At 41.8% G+C, this 22,581-nt stretch overlaps 1 protein-coding gene across 1 annotated transcript; it reads left to right on the top strand.

The window, feature by feature from the left end:
• The first annotated feature begins 1,636 nt into the window (after nt 1-1,636).
• LOC134852922 (uncharacterized) lies at nt 1,637-21,578 on the top strand. Its single transcript, XM_063868790.1, has 4 exons — nt 1,637-1,982; nt 2,640-2,914; nt 3,136-3,285; nt 19,747-21,578. The coding sequence occupies exons 2-4, from the start codon at nt 2,752-2,754 to the stop codon at nt 21,486-21,488; spliced, it is 2,055 nt and encodes a 684-aa protein (XP_063724860.1). The 5' UTR covers nt 1,637-1,982; nt 2,640-2,751; the 3' UTR covers nt 21,489-21,578.
• Nucleotides 21,579-22,581: the final 1,003 nt, after the last annotated feature.

Here is a 22,581-nt window from a genome sequence, read left to right as displayed (position 1 = left end):
CTGTATTTAACAGCTATTCACCAGCTTACTAATGCAATTTCAATAAAGTTGGTTTGTCACAGGTACTCAACCGCTACCTTGCACGCAAGTCCAATCACTTCGCCACATCCTACTGCGATCAGTCCATTGATACATAAAAGATTTACCATACAACACTGACCCTCTCTTAAGTTCACAACTAGCAGAAAAGTTTTTGTTAAAACTGATTTTATTTCAATTTAGGGTTAATTATTTGCTTGCTTTGATAAAAGAATCTGACGTAAAAAAAAACTTCTAGGGAAATTAGACAGTCATAGTAATAGAGGCCAGCTGTAAAAAGTTTTTTTTTATATAGAAAGAAAATTTAAAAAAAGCGAAAAAAAAATATTAAAAAAAATTTCAAAAACTTTGAATTTTTTTTTAAATTTTGAAGTTTTTGGTTCCCAAAATTATGCTAAAACCTCGAAAATTTAAATTACTTGTCCATATATAATTTATAAGGCCCTAATTAGGTGTAAATCAGCTTTTAAGTCTACTAGATTGCCATATTCTCAAGAACTTCCATTAAAAAAACCAAAAATTTTAAACCGGTTTTTCTGGACACTGAGTAGTTTTTTTTGGAAATTATCTAATGTGGAAAGCCATTTTGCTAAAAATATTCCTTTTTTAAATGGTTTTCAAAAATGAGAATCTCAGTTTTTACAGAGAAACAATATCAAAGTTTCTGGCGTTGAAAACACAAAATTTTCTCCAATGTGTTTTAAAAATCTTTTTTCGACTCATGCTCCAAATCCCTTGATTTGAAAATTTTAAAAAGTGATTTTGTGTCTTCGTGTTTGTAGTTTGTATTTTTGTCTTGGTTGTGTAGCTAATTTTGCTTTGAGAAAAAACCTTAAGTGATTTTTGTTTCATTTTGAATTTAGAATCTAAAAGTGTGATATTTTTAAACTATTTTATGAAAATTTCTGTTTTTTTCTTGCATACTTTTGAAACCAGCTATCAAAATCATAAAACTTTAGCGCACATTAAAAACTTTTTTACTCAAAAAATATATTTACTGCTCAGCTTTATCAAAAAACACCAGTGGTCATAAACAAGATAACATGGATTGAAGAGTTCCGAGACCAAAGTATGTAGGGATTCTGCAACAGCTCATGTTTACCAAACACATGTCTTCCTATTTAACTGTGGTTTCCACAGACTGTTGCGGAATCCGCCAATATTGGTTAACTTGGCCGTTTTTTCTTCAAAGACAATTAGCTGTTTTCATTTTTAAAAAAAGTTTCTTTTTCTTTTCAACCACTGATGTAATTGAACTTTTAAAATTAAGAGATAGGAGTTGTCTAAAAACTGGATCAGATTGAACGGTTAAAAAGCAGCAGAGTTCAGAAGCTAGAGGACAGCGTATTAAAATCATGAGATCAAATATTTACCATAAATAGAAGAAAAGTGTAAAAAAGTACAAAGAATGGTAAAATCAAATGATTTGGTAAAAGAAAACGTTCAAACTTATGGCACTTCTTGTACGCTTGCTCTATCACTGATTTTGTTATGTTTTACATATATTTAAAACAATTGTACAAAAATCTCAGCTCGGCATAGTTGAGCATCACCAGTCTGAGTTTTAAAGAACACAGTTTTTACAATCAAGTAACTAACCAGTTTTGAAAGAACTTTTCAATAGAGGTGTGTTAAAAGTACAAAAAGTAGTTAGCGTATTTGTATTATCATGCAAATCAACTAACTCTGATTTGATAAAGTAAAAACTGAAAAGTGCTCACGTTTACTGTACGTTTTCTCTATCAGCGATGTGATAAATTTTAAAAGTAAACGTGCCATTTTAGCTTCTTAAAGATAAAACATAGAATAAATTGTTTTTATTCGAGATATCAAAAAGCGTACTAAACAGTTTTTGTTTCACGAGTTAATATCAAGCTGACATCTGATTTGAAATCTGATTTTATCCCACATCCGCACATCTCGAAGTTGCCAACAAAAAACAAGTGAGTTGTAAATTATCTACTTATTTAAAAAAAAAATACGACTGATTAGTTTTGATGCTTGACAAAGAAGTATATTGACAGGGGAAAAGAAAAATTATCTGTATAACCAAGGAAAACAGCTCCATAAAAATCTGAAACCAGATTTTTGCTAGAATCCAAATGGATAAAGTAAGGAAAACACTTTTATCATGGTAGACAGCCCAGAAAGAAGGCTCCAGATGACAGATTTAAAAAAAAATGTTTCGATCAGTTTCAATCCTTGCAAGAAATTGTATACTTTTCTAGACGTGAGCTCCCAGTTGCGCTAGAATCCACATTAAAGGGTTTCAGACAATTTTGTAGAATTCCAAATGAAAATCCTTCAGAAATGATAGAGCCGCATATCCAATCGTTGACCCCGAGGCTCTGATTTTGGGTCGAGAGGACATGAAAACTCCGGAGAGGAAAGCCAAAAAAAATCATTCTTTGTCGAAGTTTTCCAATAAATGCCATAAATTGGAAATATGCTCTGTAAGTTTTTTGGATAACAAAAAAAAGAGCAACAAATTTTTTCTGAAAATTCGTCGCTCTTCTCGATAAAATCCTAAACCTTTTCTTAACTTCTTGCCTTCCCTACATGATATGCAGATGGTTCAATTTTGTTCAATTTTGTTTTAGATCGCTAAAGTATCCGTAAATTAGCCCTCAGTTGGCACTTTTTTACATCTCTAGTGGTGTTGACCGCAAAATTATTGCAAAAACCTAATTGAAAGCCAGTCTGAAAACGCTAATGGCTGCATCCAGTTCTTCGAAATCAGGAGAAAATAGAGAAGGAGAGAAAGTCGACGTACAGTGTCCAGGATGTGGATCTGAGTTTGACGAGACTGCTTTCGAGCTGTTATGTGGACATTGCGTCTGCAAAACTTGTGCATCCAAAGCTGACTCTAAAACAGGTAATTTTTTTAGATATCTTGTTTAAAGCTCGAAGTAATATGAACAAAACGGATAAGCGATCTTATATTCATAATTGCATAATTTTTAGTTATGTGATTTGACCAAGGTCAGCGCGCTTATTGCTCGAAAAGTTTATTTGTTTGAAAATAAATATCGAGCTCCAACTTATGTTTTATTTATCCAACTTATGTTTGTCGAACTATCATAAAAATTGTTTTAGTCAATAAGTGCCCCGTCATGAGTTGTACAAGCCATTCATTGAAGACGACAGAAGGAAAGAAGCTGCGTTTCGAAGATCTGGCGGAAAGACCATCTAACATGTTGAACAGTTTTGCTATGGTGCCACCACCTCCATACAGCTTAGAGTCAGGTAGGCAATAAGAACTCCTTAATCAAATATATTGAAACCAATAGGAGTATCTAGATAATGCTTCTTAGAAAGTATTATCTGTAAGGAAAAAAATCAAATAAACTGAAATGTCGAAAGCATTTGAAGCATTTTTACACTCCATCTGGAAATTAGTTTGATAACCGTAGGTTTTCAACATATCTATGTCGCAGATTCGAACTTGTGTCACAAAACATTGTGTTACAAAACACTATAGTGTTGGAAAACACCATGTTAAGTAATAGTAAATGTTGGCCGCTTTAAAAATTTGGCTTGATGCTTCTTCCTGTGATTTTGGTTCGTTTTTTTAAAGCTGTGTTTTAATTTATGACACTAATTGCTTCTGTTGATGTTATTTGCTCCAGTGATCTCAAACTGGTCCAAATTTGGAGCCTGGCCATCTAGTCTACAATTAGTTTTCCAGCGGACAACTAATTCCAATTAGTTTTGATTCGCGGACATTAGTTATGAAACTAATGCTTTTCACTAGCAAAGTAGAATCGTTAAAATTTCTAGATTTATTTTCTACTTTTTAGGGAACATCGGTTGTGGGCATCGGTTTCCCCTTCGCCCTGATAAAATCTAGAATGTTCCATGAGAACCAACCATTCGCATGCACGCTCTGATAACCATTTTGCCGCGCAAACTCTACAGAGACTCGACACGCCTCTGATAACCAAAGTGTCGCACACATTTCTCTGAGAAGCACCTGATCGCGCACACTTCTCTGAGAACCAGCTGGTCACACACACTCTACAGATATCCAATTGGTTGTAATCGCCTATGAGGATCAAATGGTGGCACAAACTTCTCCGAGAACCAAACTTCTCCTCAGACTCAATTGAGAACCAGTTGATCGCAAGCACTCGCACATACTCAAGTGAGAACTAACTGGTTGCACACACTTGACTGAGACCCAACTGCGCGCACCTACTTGTGTGAAAACTAACTGGTCGCAAAAAACTTGCCCAACACCAACTGGTGACACAATGTCGCCTGAGAACCAATTGGTCGCATATATTCGCCTGCGAATGAACTGGTTGCCAATCTCGTCTGGAACCAACTGCTTGGACATATTTACATGAGAACCAACTGGTCCCATTACTCGCCTGAAAATCAACTGGTCACACACACTCGCCTGAGAACCAACTGGTCGCTTACAATTGGATGAGATTCAACTCGCCGCACACACTCGCCTGGAAACACATGGTCACACAGACTCAAGCGAGAACTAATTGGTTGTACACACTAGAATGTGAGACCAGACTGGACGCACCTACTTTTGTGAGAAACAATTGGCCGCAAAAAAATTGCCCGACATCAACTGGTGGCACAAAGTCGCCTGAGAACCAATTGGTCCCACATAGTCGCCTGAGAATGATCTGGTCACCAATCTCGCCTGAGAACAAACTAGTGGCACTAGCCTGGAACCCAACTGCTCCTACAAACTCTGCTGGAACCACCTGAATACGCAGACTCACCCTAGAATCAACTCGTCGCACACACTCGCCTGGAAATAACATGGTCACACAGACTCAAGTAAGACCAAACTGGACCCACCTAATTTTGTGAGAACCAACTGGCGCAAAAAGCCTGCCCGACAACAACTGGTGGCACAAAGTCAACTGAGAATCAATTGGTCGCACATATTTGCCTGAGAATGAACTGGTCGCGAATCTTGTCTGGAACCAACTGGTCACACACAAGCGCCTGAAAACCAACTGGTCCCATATACTCGTCTGAAAATCAACTGGTCACACACACTCGCCTGGGAACCAACTGGTCGCTTACACTTGGATGAGAACCAACTGGTCGCACACTCGACTGAGAATCAACTGTACGCACAGACTCATCTGAGAACCAACTGGTTGCAAATACTTGCCTGAGAACGAACTGTTCGCACATAGTCGCTTGAGAATCAAATGGTGGCACATATTTGCCTGAGGATCAACTGGTCGCATACCTTCGTAGGGTAACCACCTGGTCTGACAAACTCACTTGAGAACCAACTGGTCGCGCACTCTCGCCTGAGAATCAACTGGTCGCACATACTCTTAGGGTAACCACCTGGTCACACACACACTCGAGAACCAACTGGTCGCGCAATCTCGTCTGAGAACCAACTGGTCCCACACACTCACCTGAGAATCAACTTGTCGCACTTCCCTGCAAACCAACTCGTCCCACACACTCGCTTGATAGCCAACTGGTCGCACTCGCTCGCCTTGAAACCACCTGGTCACACACACTCGCTTGAGAACCAGCTGGTCCCACACTCTCACCTGAGAACCAGCTGTACGCACAGACTCAACTGAAAACCACCCGGTCGCACACTCGCCTGAGAGCCAACTGTAAGCACAGACTCAACTGAGAACCAACTGGTTGCAAACTTTCGCCTGAGAACGAACTGTTTGCACATAGTCGCCTGAGAATCAACTGGTGGCACATATTCCCCTGATAATCAACTGGTCGCACACACTCTTAGGGTAACCACTGGTCAGACACACTCACTTGAGAACCAACTGGTCGCGCACTCTTGTCTGAGAATCAACTGGTCGCCCACACTCTTAGGGTATCCACCTGGTCACACACACTCACTTGAGAACCAACTGGTCGCGCAATCTCGCCTGAAAACCAACTGGACCCATATACTCGTCTGAAAGTTAATTGGTCACACACACTCGCCTGAGAACCAACTGTACGCACAGACTCAACTGAGAACCAACTGGTTGCAAACACTCGCCTGAGAACGAACTGTTCGCACCTAGTCGCGTGAGAATCAAATGCTGGCGCATATTTGCCTGAGGATCAACTGGTCGCACACTTTCGTAGGGTAACCAGCTGGTCAGACAAACTCACTTGAGAACCAACTGTTCGCGCACTCTCGCCTGAGAATCAACTCGTCGTACATACTCTTAGGGTAACCACCTGGTCACACACACACTCGAGAACCAACTGGTCGCGCAATCTCGTCTGAGAACCAACTGGTCCCACACACTCAGCTGAGAATCAACTTGTCGCATTCTTCTGGAAACTAACTCGTCCCACACACTCGCTTGAGAACCAACTGATCGCACTCGCTCGCCTTGAAACCACCTGGTCACTCAAACTCGCTTGGGAACCAACTGGTCCCACACTCTCACCTGAGAACCAGCTGTAGGCACAGACTCATTTGAAAACCAACTGGTCGCACACTCGCCTTAGAACCAACCGTACGCACAGACTCAACTGAGAAACAGCTTGTTGCAAACAGTCGCCTGAGAACAAAATCTTTGCACATAGTCGCCTGAGAATCAACTGGTGGCACATATTCGCCTGATAATCAACTGGTCTCCCACACTCTTAGGGTATCCACCTGGTCACACACTTGCTTGAGAATCAATTGGTCGCACTCCCCTGGAAACCAGCTGGTCCCACACACTCGCTTGAGAATCAACTGTTCGCACACACTCATAGTGTGACCACCTGGTCTTAGTGTGACCACCTGGTCACAGACACACTCACTTGAGAACCAGTGGGTCGGGCACTCTCGCCTGATAATCAATTGGTCGCACACATTCTTAGGGTAACCACCTGGTCACACACACACACACTCACTTGAGAACCAACTGGTCGCGCAATCTCGCCTGCGAACCAACTGGTCGCACAGACTCAACTGAGAATCAACTGTTCCCACACACTCGCCTGAGTTAACTTGGCGCACTCCCCTGGGAACCAACTGGTCCCACAAACTCGCTTGAGACTCAACTGGTCGCACACACTCACTTGAGATTCAACTAGACGCGCACTCTCGCCTGAGAACCAACTGGTCGCACAGAATCAACTGAGAATTAACTGGTCGCACAGACTCATCTGAGATCCAACTGGTCCCACACACTCGCCTGAGAATCAACTGGTCCCACAAAATTGCCTGAGAACGAACTGTTCGCAGACTCATTTGAAAACCAACTGGTCGCACACTCGCCTTAGAACCAACCGTACGCACAGACTCAACTGAGAAACAGCTTGTTGCAAACAGTCGCCTGAGAACAAAATGTTTGCACATAGTCGCCTGAGAATCAACTGGTGGCACATATTCGCCTGATAATCAACTGGTCTCCCACACTCTTAGGGTATCCACCTGGTCACACACTTGCTTGAGAATCAATTGGTCGCACTCCCCTGGAAACCAGCTGGTCCCACACACTCGCTTGAAAATCAACTGTTCGCACACACTCATAGTGTGACCACCTGGTCTTAGTGTGACCACCTGGTCACAGACGCACTCACTTGAGAACCAGTGGGTCGGGCACTCTCGCCTGATAATCAATTGGTCGCACACATTCTTAGGGTAACCACCTGGTCACACACACACACTCACTTGAGAACCAACTGGTCGCGCAATCTCGCCTGCGAACCAACTGGTCGCACAGACTCAACTGAGAATCAACTGTTCCCACACACTCGCCTGAGTTAACTTGGCGCACTCCCCTGGGAACCAACTGGTCCCACAAACTCGCTTGAGACTCAACTGGTCGCACACACTCACTTGAGATTCAACTAGACGCGCACTCTCGCCTGAGAACCAACTGGTCGCACAGAATCAACTGAGAATTAACTGGTCGCACAGACTCTCTGAGATCCAACTGGTCCCACACACTCGCCTGAGAATCAACTGGTCGCACAAAATTGCCTGAGAACGAACTGTTCGCACAGACTCATTTGAAATCAACTGGTCGCACACTCGCCTTAGAACCAACCGTACGCACAGACTCAACTGAGAAACAGCTTGTTGCAAACAGTCGCCTGAGAACAAAATGTTTGCACATAGTCGCCTGAGAATCAACTGGTGGCACATATTCGCCTGATAATCAACTGGTCTCCCACACTCTTAGGGTATCCACCTGGTCACACACTTGCTTGAGAATCAACTGGTCGCACTCCCCTGGAAACCAGCTGGTCCCACACACTCGCTTGAAAATCAACTGTTCGCACACACTCATAGTGTGACCACCTGGTCTTAGTGTGACCACCTGGTCACAGACACACTCACTTGAGAACCAGTGGGTCGGGCACTCTCGCCTGATAATCAATTGGTCGCACACAATCTTAGGGTAACCACCTGGTCACACACACACACACAGGCACTTGAGAACCAACTGGTCGCGCACTCTCGCCTGCGAACCAACTGGTCGCAAGACTCAACTGAGAATCAACTGTTCCCACACACTCGCCTGAGTTAACTTGGCGCACTCCCCTGGGAACCAACTGGTCCCACAAACTCGCTTGAGACTCAACTGGTCGCACACACTCACTTGAGATTCAACTAGACGCACACTCTCGCCTGAGAACCAACTGGTCGCACAGAATCAACTGAGAATCAACTGGTCGCACAAAATTGCCTGAGAACGAACTGTTCGCGCATATTCTCTTGCGGGTAAACTGGTGGCGCAGATTTGCCTGAGAATCAACTGGTGGCACACACTTTTCTGGTAACCACCTGGTCACACACACACTTACTTGAGAACCAACTGGACGCGCACTCTCTCCTGAGAACCAACTGGTCGCACAGACTCAACTGAGAATCAAGTGGTCTTACTGACTCAACTGAGATCCAACTGGTCCCGCACACTCGCCTGCGAACCAACTGGTCGCACACTAAGTCACCTGAGAACGATCTGTTCGCGCACATTCTCCTGAGAATCAACAAGTGGCACGTATTCGCTTGAGAATCATTTGGTCGCACATACTCGTCTGGGATCTATCTAGTCACTCAAACTAGCTTGAGAACCAACTGATTGCGCACACATGCCTGAGAACCAACTGTACACACAAACTCAACTGAGAACCACCTGGCCGGAAACACTCGCCTGAGAACGAATTGTTCGCACACACACGCCTGAGAACCAACTGTACGTACAGACTCAACTGAGAACCAACTGGTCGCAAACACTCGCTTGAGAACGAACTGTTCGCACATAGTCGCCTGAGAATCAACTGGTGTCACAGACTCTTCTGAGATCCAACTGGTTTCACACACTCGCCTGCGAACCAACTGGTCGCACACAATCGCCTGAGAATGAACTGATCGCGCACATTCTCCTGAGAATCAACTGGTGGCACGTGTTTGCTTGAGAGTCAACTGGTCGCACACACTCGTCTGGGAACCATCTGGTCACCCACACTCGCTTGAGAACCAACTGGTCGCACACACATGTCTGAGAGTCAAATGTACGCACAGAATCAACTGAGAACCAACTGGTCGCAAAAACTCGCCTGAGAACGAACTGTTTGCACACAAATGCCTGAGAACCAACTGTACGCGCACATATGCCTGAGAACTGATTGTACTTACAGACTCAACTGAGAACCAACTGGTCTTAAACAACCGCCTGAGAACAAACTGTTCGCACGCACACGGTTGAGAACCAACTGTACTCACAGACTCAACTGAGAACAAACTGGACGCGCAAATTCGCCTGATAACCAACTGGTCGGGTAGAACCAACTGAAGATCAACATGACGCACAGGTTCAACTGAGAACCAACTGGTCGCAAACACTCATCTGCGAATGAACTGTTCGCAAATACTCGCCTGAGAACAAACTGTTTGCACATAGTTACCTGAGAATCAACTGGTGGCACAGATTCGCCTGAGAATCAACTGGTCGCACACACTCTTCTGGTAACCACCTGGTCACACACACTCACTTGAGAACCAACTGGTCTTAAACACCCGCCTGAGAACAAACTGTTCGCACGCACACGCCTGAGAACCAACTGTACTCACAGACTCAACTGAGAACAAACTGGACGCGCAAATTCGCCTGAGAACCAACTGTTCGGGTAGAACCAACTGAAGATCAACATGACGCACAGGTTCAACTGAGAACCAACTGGTCGCAAACACTCATCTGCGAATGAACTGGTCGCAAAAACTCGCCTGAGAACAAACTGTTTGCACATAGTTACCTGAGAATCAACTGGTGGCACAGATTCGCCTGAGAATCAACTGGTCGCACACACTCTTCTGGTAACCACCTGGTCACACACACTCACTTGAGAACCAACTGGACGCGCACTCTCGCCTGCGAACCAACTGGTCGCACACTAAATCGCCTAAGAACGAACTGTTCGCGCACATTCTCCTGAGAATCAACAAGTGGCACGTATTTGCTTGAGAATCAACTGGTCGCACACACTCGTCTGGGAACTATCTGGTCACTCAAACTAGCTTGAGAACGAACTGTACAGACAGACTCAACTGAGAACCAATTGGTCGCAAACACTCGCCTGAGAACGAACTGTTCGCACATAGTCGCCTGAGAATCAACTGGTGGCACAGACTCTTCTGAGATCCAACTGGTTTCACACACTCGCTTGAGAACCAACTGGTCGCACACAATCGCCTGAGAACGAACTGATCGGGCACATTCTCCTGAGAATCAACTGGTGGCACGTGTTTGCTTGAGAGTCAACTGGTCGCACACACTCGTCTGGGAACTATCTGGTCACCCACACTCGCTTGAGAACCAACTGGTCGCCTACACATGCCTGAGAATCAAATGTACGCACAGACTCAACTGAGAACCAACTGGTCGCAAACACTCACCTGAGAACGAACTGTTTGCACACACACGCCTGAGAACCAACTGTACGCACACACATGCCTGAGAACTGACTGTACTTACATACTCAACTGAGAACCAACTGGTCTTAAACACCCGCCTGAGAACGAACTGTTCGCACGCACACGCCTGAGAACCAACTGTACACACAGACTCAACTGAGAACCAACCGGTCGCAAACACTCGCCTGAGAACGAACTGTTCGCGCACATTCTCCTGAGAATCATCAAGTGGCACGTATTCGCTTGAGAATCAACTGGTTGCACACACTCGTCTGAGAACTATCTGGTCACTCAAACTAGCTTGAGAACGAAGAGTACAGACAGACTCAACTGAGAACCAGTTGGTCGCAAACACTCGCCTGAGAACGAACTGGTCGCAAATAGTCGCCTGAGAATCAACTGGTGGCACAGAGTCTTCTGAGATCCAGCTGGTTTCACACACTCGCCTGAGAACCAACTGGTCGCACACAATCGCCTGAGAACGAACTGATTGGGCACATTCTCCTGAGAATCAACTGGTGGTACGTGTTTGCTTGAGAGCCAACTGCTCGCACACACTCGTCTGGGAACTATCTGGTCACCCACACTCGCTTGAGAACCAACTGGTCGCACACACATGCCTGAGAATCAAATGTACGCACAGACTCAACTGAGAACCAACTGGTCGCAAACACTCACCTGAGAACGAACTGTTTTTACACACACGCCTGAGAACCAACTGTACGCACACACATGCCTGAGAACTGACTGTACTTACATACTCAACTGAGAACCAACTGGTCTTAAACACCCGCCTGAGAACGAACTGTTCGCACGCACACGCCTGAGAACCAACTGTACGCACAGACTCAACTGAGAACCAACCGGTCGCAAACACTCGCCTGAGAACGAACTGTTCGCGCACATTCTCCTGAGAATCAACAAGTGGCACGTATTCGCTTGAGAATCAACTGGTTGTACACACTCGTCTGGGAACTATCTGGTCACTCAAACTAGCTTGAGAACGAACTGTACAGACAGACTCAACTGAGATCCAATTGGTCGCAAACACTCGCCTGAGAACGAACTGGTCGCACATAATCGCCTGAGAATCAACTGGTGGCACAGACTCTTCTGAGACCCAACTGGTTTCACACACTCGCCTGAGAACCAACTGGTCGCACACAATCGCCTGAGAACCAACTGGTCGCACACACATGCCTGAGAACCAAATGTACGCACAGACTCAACTGAGAACCACTTGGTCGCAAACACTCACCTGAGAACGAACTGTTTGCACACACACGCCTGAGAACCAACTGTACGCACACAAATGCCTGAAAACGGACTGTACTTACATGCTCAACTGAGAACCAAGTGGTCTTAAACACCCGCCTGAGAACGAACTGTTCGCATGCACACGCGTGAGAAGCAACTGTACGCACAGACTCAACTGAGAACAAACAGGTCGCAAACACTCGCCTGAGAACGAACTGTTCGCACGTAGTCGCCTGAGAATCAACTGGTGGCACATATTCGCCTGAGAACCAACTGGTCGCACACACATGCCTGAGAATCAAATGTACGCACAGACTCAACTGAGAACCAACTGGTCGCAAACACTCGCCTAAGAACGAACTGTTTGCACACACACGCCTGAGAACCAACTGTACACACAGACTCAACTGAGAACCAACTGGTCGCAAACACTCGCCTGAGAACGAACTGTTCGCACACACACGCCTGAGAACCAACTGTACACATAGACTCAACTGAGAACCAACTGGTAGCAAACACTCGCCTGAGAACGAACTGTTCGCACACACACGCCTGAGAACCAACTGGTCGTCAACACTCGCCTGAGAACGAACTGGTCGCACATAGTCGCCTGAGAATCAACTTGTGGCACATACTCTTCTGAGATCCAACTGGTCGCCCACACTCGCTTGAGAACCAACTGGTCGCAAACACTCGCCTGAGAACGAACTGTTTGCACACGCACGCCTGAGAACCAACTGTACGCACACGCATGCCTGAGAACTGACTGTACTTACAGACTCAACTGAGACCCAACTGGTCGCAATCACTCGCCTGAGATTGAATTGTTCTCACAAACACGCCTGAGAACCAACTGTACGCACAGACTCAACTGAGAACCAACTGGTCGCAAACACTCGCCTGAGAACGAAATGTTTGCACGTAGTCGCCTGAGAATCAACGGGTGGCACATATTTGCCTGAGATTCAACTGTTCGCAGACACTCTTTTGTTAACCACCTGGTCATACACACTCACTTGAGAACCAATTGGACCCACACTCTCACCTGAGAACCAACTGGACGCACAGACTCAACTGAGAACCAACTGGACGCACAGACTCAACTGGGAACTAACTGGTCGCACAGACTCAACTGAGAACCAACTGGTCGCAAACACTCATCTGAGATTGAACTGATCGCAAACACTCGCCTGAGAACAAACTGTTTACACATAGTCACCTGAGAATCAACTGATCGCAAACACTCTTCTGGTAACCCCCCAGTCACACACACTCACTTGAGAGCCAACTGGACGCGCAAACTCGCCTGAGAACCAACTGGTCGCGCAGAATCAACTGAAGATCAACATGAAGCACAGGTTCAACTGAGAACCAACAGGTCACACACGCTCAGTTGAGAACCAACGGGTCCCACACTCTCACCTGAGAACAACTGTACGCACAGACTCAACTGAGAACGAAACTGGTGGCAAACACTCGTCTGAGAACGAACTCTTCGCGCATAATCTCCTGAGAATCAACTGGTGGCACATACTCGCCTTAGAATCAACTGGTCGCACATACTCTTCTGGTAACCACCAGGTCACACGCACTCACTTGAGAACCAACTGGACGCTCACTCTTGCCTGAGAACGACCTGTACGCACATATTCAACTGAGAACCAACTGGTCGCACAGACTCAAATGAGAACCAACTGGTCGCCCACATTCTGCAGAGACCCAACTGGTTGTACACACGCTCGGCTGAGATCCAACTGGTCGCTTATACTCTTCTGAGAACCAACTGTTCGCACACACTCTAATCAGATCCAACCGGTCGCGCGCATTCGCTCAGGTCTCAACTGGTAGCATGCACTCCGTCTGATTGACCAAAGGTTTCGCTTCGATTGGTCGAAACTGCTTCGATAGGATTACTGCCTGAAGTTTCGTCAATTTTTGACTTTTTAGAGGAAAACTGATTCAGCGGATTTTTCAATTTTCGTTTCAATAATATCTTTTTTTCTAATACTTTTTAACGCCCAATCTTTCTAACTCCCCAGTGTGCCTGCTTATTTCTCTTTGACACTTGTTAGCCACCGCAGTGATGTTTCCTTGAAGTATTTCTGGTCAATTATGGAATTAATTATGGTTCGATAGCGTTTCCGGTGCAGTTGGAGCTAAAGTGTGTGGACTTGGGAAAACGAAACTGTGAAAGTCAACTACTGCGGACTGGAATTCCTAAATGGCTTCTGATTCGTAACTGATCGCGGCAACAACATTTCTGACTGTAAACGATATTCAGATCAAAAAAATCTTTCAAAGTCTTGAGATAACATCCAATCTAATCGGGACTAATATTCTCTCATGTTGTCTGATAACGTAGAAGTGTTTGATTGCAAGCCACATAGGATAGCTCACGCTACCGGCTATTTAATAAAGTAGGCGAGATAGTTCAAAGTTATGCAAATTTTAGACCGAAAAAGGAGCAAAAAGTATCTTTGGAGGATGATGCACCCATGCCATATCATTTTAACATAAAAAGCGCTCAATAATAAATGGCCTGATGTGGTTTCAAAATTGCGCCAAAGGGCTTTGTTAATTTTGTGATGTAGCACGATAGCCGCAGGCTCATTACTTTCTATATTTCGTTTATAATTAATGCTGTTCTCGTTTGTTCAATCGGATTCTCAAGTTCCTACGTTAACTAAGAAAAGTAGAAGAAATAGTACAAAACATACAATCTTTAACAGGCAAAACTATGTATTTTGTGAATTTTGAGCGGAATCAACAACAAGGAGATTTCTTTGATCTTGTTAAGTTCTTTCGTTTTCTTTGATTGTACCGAAACATTTTGATCATATTTAAAGAGTTACAGAGTTACAGAGAATTTTTGCGCCTATGCAGTGCAGATATCTGGCTCTTAAGGGGAAACCCACAGAAAAAATAGTACAAACCAACCAGAAAAATAAATCATCTTTTCCAGGATTTCAAAATCCCGTTTAGTTTGCTTGAGAAATCGCAAGTTCGCGAATGATGTCAGTTTAGATATAATCAAGAATTATGGGAAAAGTGAAATGTTTTCCACTGCCAAAATATTGGTTGAGACATTAAAGTTTTTCCGAGAACGCCTGAAAAATCAGTTGCCCGCGGAATAGGAGAACGGTCTTCGTGTAAACATAGCACATCCTCAAGACAAATCATTTTTTTGAAAACATATAGCATTCAACTAGAAAAGCTGCTACAAGACATAATGAAAAAAGGAACGTTGTTACTAAAAACACTTTGGCGACTATGAACACGTACGCAAGTTGCTATCAATTTACAGAAAATCAAACTGCAGAAAAGGAAAGTAGGGAGAAATAATATAGCAGTTCACTCGAACAATGGTTTGGGATCAAACAGCCAAAAAATTTAAGAAAACAAAAACAACGATTAACAGCGAATAGAGGACGTTAAAATCAGGTAATCCAAACGGCCGATGAATGATGAACTAGTTGAGTGTTCTTCGCGTTTACGCGGAAGCACCTGGCTGCAAAGGACAATTGTCTGCTTTCATAACAAACTACTCATCCGTAATCGCTTCATCAGCATTGACCATGTAGAGAAGATTTGTAAATATGGCTGGGAGAATCAGAAAAAAGTACCAATTGTGTAACGTAAACTGTCAAAAGCGTCCGCAAGTTCAAAAGAAAGATATAATCAAAGACTTGTAGAAAATACTCACTGACTTCAAATATGGTACGTTTCTAAGCACCATTAAAGGTGTTTTTTTGTTCATGAAAACCATTCACTAAAGGTACTGTTTCTTGAAACAAATCAGAATCGGCTAAAAAGAAACTGAAATTTTAAATCAATCAAAGCGAATCCATATTCATCATGAAGGTTAATAATTCTTTCGACATAATATTGGGAAAGGTGACAAATAAATATCTATGAAGATAAAAAAAACTTGAGGAATATCTGCAAAAAATAGTAGGAATCACTTGCATCAAAATTTATAAATGAAGCCGAGAATGACAAGAACATGCGTTCAAAAGCAAACAAAAAATACAGTTTTATAGTTACATCATGCGGTTATACAGACACTAGTAGGGAAAACGGAGTTCGTAGATCAACACCGCGATGAAACGCCTAGAGTCAGAAAGCGTTCACAGCGATTTTTGATAATGCATGCCATTTGAAAATGAGAAGGTGTGTGTGTGTGTATGTGTGTGTGTGAGAGAGAGTGTGTGTGTAAGTGTGTGTGTGTGAGAGAGAAAGAGAGAGATACTGTGTGGGCGCATGTGTGCACGCGCGCGCGCGTGTGTGTGTGAACTAATGCAGGATATAAGAAAAATACGAAACCAGCAAGGCAACTAAAACAATTAAAGTCATCAACAGAAAAAAAATCTGAAACAAAAAAAAACAAGATTGCTCGATCAGGGGAAGGACCGAAGGTCCCGTCCGCCTCTTAAGGTCTGTGGAGCAGTAATAACTTGAAAAAAAGTAACAAAATAAAGTGAAAAAAAAAAATTAAACTTGAGAACTTTTTTGTGAAAACCATCCTGCCACCCACCATATAAAGTACAAAGTGATAAATTTTGCTATTAGGAAATCTATTTGTACAAATAAGCTTCCCTTAACCAATTTGGAACAATTCATAAGACTGCTTAAACCTCCGTATACTCGTTAATAGCGCGAAATATATCTCGCGTTAATTGTCTCAAATTAGCCAGAATGGCAATAGTTAAACCCCCATAACTTTACAAAAAGTGATTGCAGGTGAATTATATATTTTTTCAAATTTAAGCTAAGAACAACAATACGCTTTGAATAATGTTTAAAAAGATTCGTCGAAGTCGGCTAGATAAAAAAAAACGAAAAATGTCTGAAGAAAAATCCCAACCCGAGCACAAAATTTCCTTTAATTTTGTTACGAAAGTCAGAACAAAAACATTCACAACAGTGCTCAACAAAATGCTTGAAAAAGACGCAGTGCAATCAATCCAGCCAGTACACGCACACACAATTTAAGATTTAAAACGAATAAAAAAAGGTCTGATACGCAATCATCAGAGAAAAAAGGCGCTTAATAGGTTACGAGAAACAAACCAGCAAGCGAAGATCAAACATAAATTTGCAAGAATCAAGAAAAAAAGGAGATCCAATAACAATCAAGAGAAGAGAGTATGGGCTAGCTTCTAAATCAATACGATGACTTTAAGTTGATTTAAACATTGGACAAGGGATCCGTTTCTCGAATAACATCATCAAATCACTGACTAGACACAGATGAAGATAGGCCTGTTGCTGCTCAGACGATCATGATATATCTAGATTATTTGGAGATAGGTAAACTCTTCTTATGTCAGCATAAAATTGCGTGGAAAAGACTACAAGGTAGGACCTGGCATTTTAAATCAGAGAGTAGGGGAGAACCATGGAATCAAAATAAAATCTGAGAGAGTCGGCTTGACTAATATCAGAGGGCTTTTATAAAAAAACTTTAAGCACGGCCATTAAACAGAAACAAAACCAGAATATATGGCCCGCACGTTTTGTTTCAATGCAAAAAAGACAAGCAGGAAATGGTCATATCCAATTTTTTTTCAAAAACTTCAAGAAGACAAAACTTCTTAATTGAGTTTATTTCGATGATAAGCGTGATACTCTTTTATGTTTATTTGATAATCACATATAGTGTTACGTCCTTTTTATATCTCACGAACAGAACAAATCATTAGCATTCTTTTAGATTTCAACAAGCAAATGAACAAAAAAAATTCTCGTTTGTGTCGTTTTCTCAACTATTTCAAATAAATGTGATTTTGCAAATCTAAAAAAGTATTAAGTTTAATAAAAAACTTGATACAAGATAAAATAATTGTCTAAGACCATTAAAAAATTTTGGTAAATGGTTTTGATGTAGAGTTGAAAATGTGATTTGGAAAGAAAAAAATTAAAACATAAACGTAAGATGCTTTCAAGTATCAAAACATAAACAAGAAACAACATATTGGTTACAATGTCTGAAAAAAAAGAATTTTCATCTAGGAAACCACTTAACTAGCCATTTTTTTTGTTTTGCGAATTGTAACAGAATACCGTTATAAGACCGCCCTCTTCGATAATTCTTTTATCCTGTTTCCTTTCGTCTGGCCGACAAAATTTTGGCGATATCAATTTACTTCAAGTCTAATCCCTGGATTCCACTGACCTATACAAACCAGAAAAGGCTTCTATGTACCCGCATCGAGCGCCCATGGATTTTAATTGATTAAAATGGATTCCCGAGACAAAAAAAATCGATTATAATCCATTACGGATGTAAAATTTAGACAACGAAATCGATTATATAGCCATTATAATCGATTATTTTTGAACGAATATAATCCATTATAACCCACTCAAATCGATTGTAATCCATTATTTTTGTCCCTGAAATCGATTCTTTTTGCCAAGATAATCCATTATAATAGATTATTTTGAAATGAAAATCCATTATAATCCATTATAATTGATTATAATCCATTTCATTTTTAGAACTAAATTCGATTGTTTTTTAAAAAAATTTTGCAAATTTTGCGAGAAGTTTGCAGAATTTATGCCCTGTTTTTTTTTACTAAATGCCATGTCTCAACTTCGTCCCCTCGCCCCCTCAAGCTTCTTAAACACCGCCACCCCCCCTCTCTCCAACTAAAGGGGCAAGGTAAACTGGAGGGGGTGGGGTAAATGATGGGAGGGGGGTAAACTGGGGGGGGGGGGGGGGGATAGTAAACTGGTCGGTGGTAGTATACTGGGTACTGGGGGCTTAACTGGCTGGGGGGGGGGGGTAAAATGAAGTGGTGTTAAACTGCGATGAATTAGAAAAAGTAGAGACAAAAATAGATAATTTTTTTCTTAAATGTAACTTAAATTTGAAAATTTAATGAATAACCCCTCGAAAAAATCCATTATAATCGATTATAATCGATTATAATGGATTTTATTGGGATAAAAAAAATTAGGATTATAATCCATTTTTAATAGATTATAATCGATTATTTTGTATTTTTATAGATGCTGACCATATTTTGACAATATAATCGATTATGATCCATGGGCGTTCGGTGCGGGTAATACAGAGTTGTGTTATGTAATTTTTTTTCTGAAAAAATTGTCAAAGAAAAAAAAGTTTCATCAGGAGTCAAACTTTTCAAATCCGCAAAAAGATTGCGGAATCAAAAAAAAGTTGCGGAATTTAGGAATCTAGAAACCACAAACAAATTATAACATGAATATCGTAAAATTAAACTAACGTGAAGTCCGCAGCTGTACGCGGAATCCGCGAACTGTAAAAAAAACCCGCGAACTGCAAAAAAAAACCCTGCCGAATCTTAATACATTTAAAAACATTCGCTTACAATTTTGCAAATTCCACTTAGGATTCCAATGATCTTCATACAATATATTAAAAGCCCATCGAGTGCACAGTTTTGCCTCGTAACGTGAAAATGTCTTAAAACGCTGAATTGAGTGAAACAAGAGAAAGACGTTAAATTTGATGTCCTGGTTAGTGATTTCCGAGAACCCAAACACCACAAAAGTTCTGCCTTTAATGTTTTCTTTCTGTATTTTAGAACGACCATCGACTGCAGCTTCAATTGCATCATCCACTGTTCCTTACATAGAACTCCAGTCTGTCGTTTTCTGCGAGAAACATCCCGAAGAAACCGTTCGCTATTTTTGCAATATCTGCAAAATAGCGATATGCGAGCTATGTTGGAAGCAGAATCATATGGATTGGAAGAAGCATAACGTAAGTTTTCTCACTGTGAATTTGGAGCCCCAGAAGTTAACCATGCAGCGACTGACAGAATATAAAGACGAAATTGAAAAAACATCTCAAGTTCTGGCTTCCAACGACTGGAAAACAATAGTGAAACAGATAACAACAGCTGAAAACGAACAAAAGAGCGTTTTAAAGTCAAATTCCGCTAAGCAGCTTGAAGACAAGTCTGCAGCCGTAAGAAAACAGCTTTTGGATCACAAGCAATCCCTGCAAGCTTTCAAAGCAAAAATAACGGATCAGTTCCGCGAATTAGAACAAAAATATGCCATAATTTTTGGAGAATTCATTCTGACTAGAGATAACACGGTTTCCTGCTCCAGATCGCAAACTTCGTTCGCAGAAGGCGGTTCCTCGTTACTTGATGCGGAAAACTTTGCGAGTGGGGTTGACAGACTTGTTCTGAGTGCAGGAACTTCAAATCAGGAAGTTTCTACTAGTTTTGATGATTCACAGGGTGAAGCAGAGAGGATAAATCAGAAAGAGAAAAAACCTGGAGAGGAGGCAAGGATGAGAGAGTTGATCGGAGTAGAGAAAATTGCAGATGCAAGCGGAACAGTTATTGACGCTCTTAGGGTAGTTTATAACTCAGATACGGAGGAGATAATAACCTATTTTCAACAATCATTCCGTGTGTTTCATCATAACGAGAACAATAATCAGATAGAACTGAAAAGAGAGATGGAGTGGAAGCAAATGCGAGATGATACAATTTCTGTGTATGATTTTGCCACAGACATCGACAATAATCTTTATATGTCATATATAACAAGCGATTGGAAACGTAGTGTTGTGATAGTGAATCAGAATAATCTAAATATGATAAAAGAACTAGACACAACCCAACTTCTCAATGGAGATTCTTCAGTGGATTGGTTGTTGTGTGCATATGAAAAGATCTTAATAGTGGCAGTGTTTGATAGGAGAACAGAGAAGCAGAAGAAATGGTGCAGTATGACAGTCTACTTCGATCAGGTCAGACAGTACACAGTACCACTTGATATAAAGACTGACGGATGGATTTGGGAGAATAGTAATCTTTTTGTGAATGATACCACGTTGATACTCAACTGTGGCTTGGATTCAAACAAACTAGCAGTGATATCTCTACCATCACCTCACCAGGAGGATATGAAAACAAACACATCGTCAAATACAACAACACGAGAAATACAACCCCGTTCTATTAAATATGTGAGGCTCTCTGGTTTGAGTGGATTTTTCTCCTTGGTTTGGATACCCTCATCAGTGTTTGGTTCCTCAAATTGTCTAGACGGGTATTTATTTGCGACGGATTTTTCTAGGAATGCTACTTTCTTCAGAATTGACTTTGAAAAAGAGTTGGACCAGCTGGAAAATGAAGGAGAGACTGAATTGAAGAAAATGGAGGAAATTCCACCTCTGAAAAATACAACTGTTTTCTACAGAATAGACAACTCATCTGTGTTTGCGCTCTCTGAAACTATTCGTCTCTTTGAGGGTAACCCAAGTATTTTGAAACTTGAGTTCGAACCAAGATTCACATTGCCATAAAGTCCTCAATTTAAAACAATGACAGTGAATTATTTCAGACTCTCCATTGCATCTTACATCTTTCAACAGTATTTGTTCTTGTTTTTCTTTTCAGCTCTAAATAGTTTTGATAGAAAAATTAGTTCCATCAAACTAGTAGTTTAAAAAACTTATTTTACTTTTGATTCATTAACCAGCGAACGTTAGTAACTGTAAATATTTTAATTTGTTGTTCTTTATTATTTTGAAGTGCAGGAAGTACAGAAAAAGAAGTTGCAGGCCCAAAACGGCCCACGCGTTAGTTCAGCTTTTGCGAGATGCCAAACAAGAATACGTGAGATAATAAGGTTACCTTCACATGATAGACTCAAGCTGAAAAACCTGGTTCAAAATTTGTAAGTTTTCGGCAATTTATCTTAAAAGTCAAATTTAATTAAGTAACAACTAATAATCACAAAAAAAATGAATTTACCAATTGCCGGCTAAAAAGATTTCAAAAAACTCTCCTCAAATGCAAAAATCTGTAAATTTTTTGATTCAACCTGACCTTAATTGGACAGAAAATGGATTTTGTTTGTGTTAGAAAGTCCAATTATAGCTAACTTTTGCACCATATGACTTTTTTAATTTAAGCGCATACATCCTCAATGGAGCAAAAACGGACGCGAGTTGTACGGCTGGTCGCGTTCCCCTGGGCGGGCTATATTAAGTTTTCCGTAATTAGGGGTTTTAATAAGAGCCAAAGCTTAGTGTCTCTTTGGGCTGCAATCCTCACCAAATTACACTAAATCTTCTGTATTTTAAAGAACATCACAGGTGGAGTGCCAATTACTGCGTTTTTTAGAGCGGGTGCATCATTCGGAGCCAACAACTCCAACTTGCGTAGGCGCATGTTTTGCTCATTTTATTGCAATCGATAGTCGAAGTGCTCCTGAAAAGAGAAAGAAGGGAAGCGAGTACCAAAAAATCAGTAGGAGTCAATACAAAACCATTCAGATTTGCACCTAACGATAAGATAGGGTGAGCTTGCAGTGATTAGTCTACGCGACAAAAAGCTTTTTCAATAAATTCAGGATTAAATTTCCTACTTTCTATTGTTGCATAGAACACTCTA

The sequence above is a fragment of the Symsagittifera roscoffensis genome, chromosome 8 (assembly GCF_963678635.1).
Source record: "Symsagittifera roscoffensis chromosome 8, txSymRosc1.1, whole genome shotgun sequence".
Lineage (NCBI taxonomy): Eukaryota > Metazoa > Xenacoelomorpha > Acoela > Convolutidae > Symsagittifera > Symsagittifera roscoffensis.
Note: the sequence above shows the minus strand (reverse complement) of the source record. Positions and strands in the feature narration are given on the sequence as shown.

What these genes read in the sequence shown, in the direction of transcription:
- LOC134852922 (XM_063868790.1), top strand. Translation starts at nt 2,752, where the DNA reads ATGGCTGCATCCAGTTCTTCGAAATCAGGAGAAAATAGAGAAGGAGAG. An exon ending in CAAAGCTGACTCTAAAACAG is followed by an intron (nt 2,915 to 3,135) that starts GTAATTTTTTTA and finishes AAATTGTTTTAG; the next exon opens with TCAATAAGTGCCCCGTCATG. An exon ending in TCCATACAGCTTAGAGTCAG is followed by an intron (nt 3,286 to 19,746) that starts GTAGGCAATAAG and finishes TCTGTATTTTAG; the next exon opens with AACGACCATCGACTGCAGCT.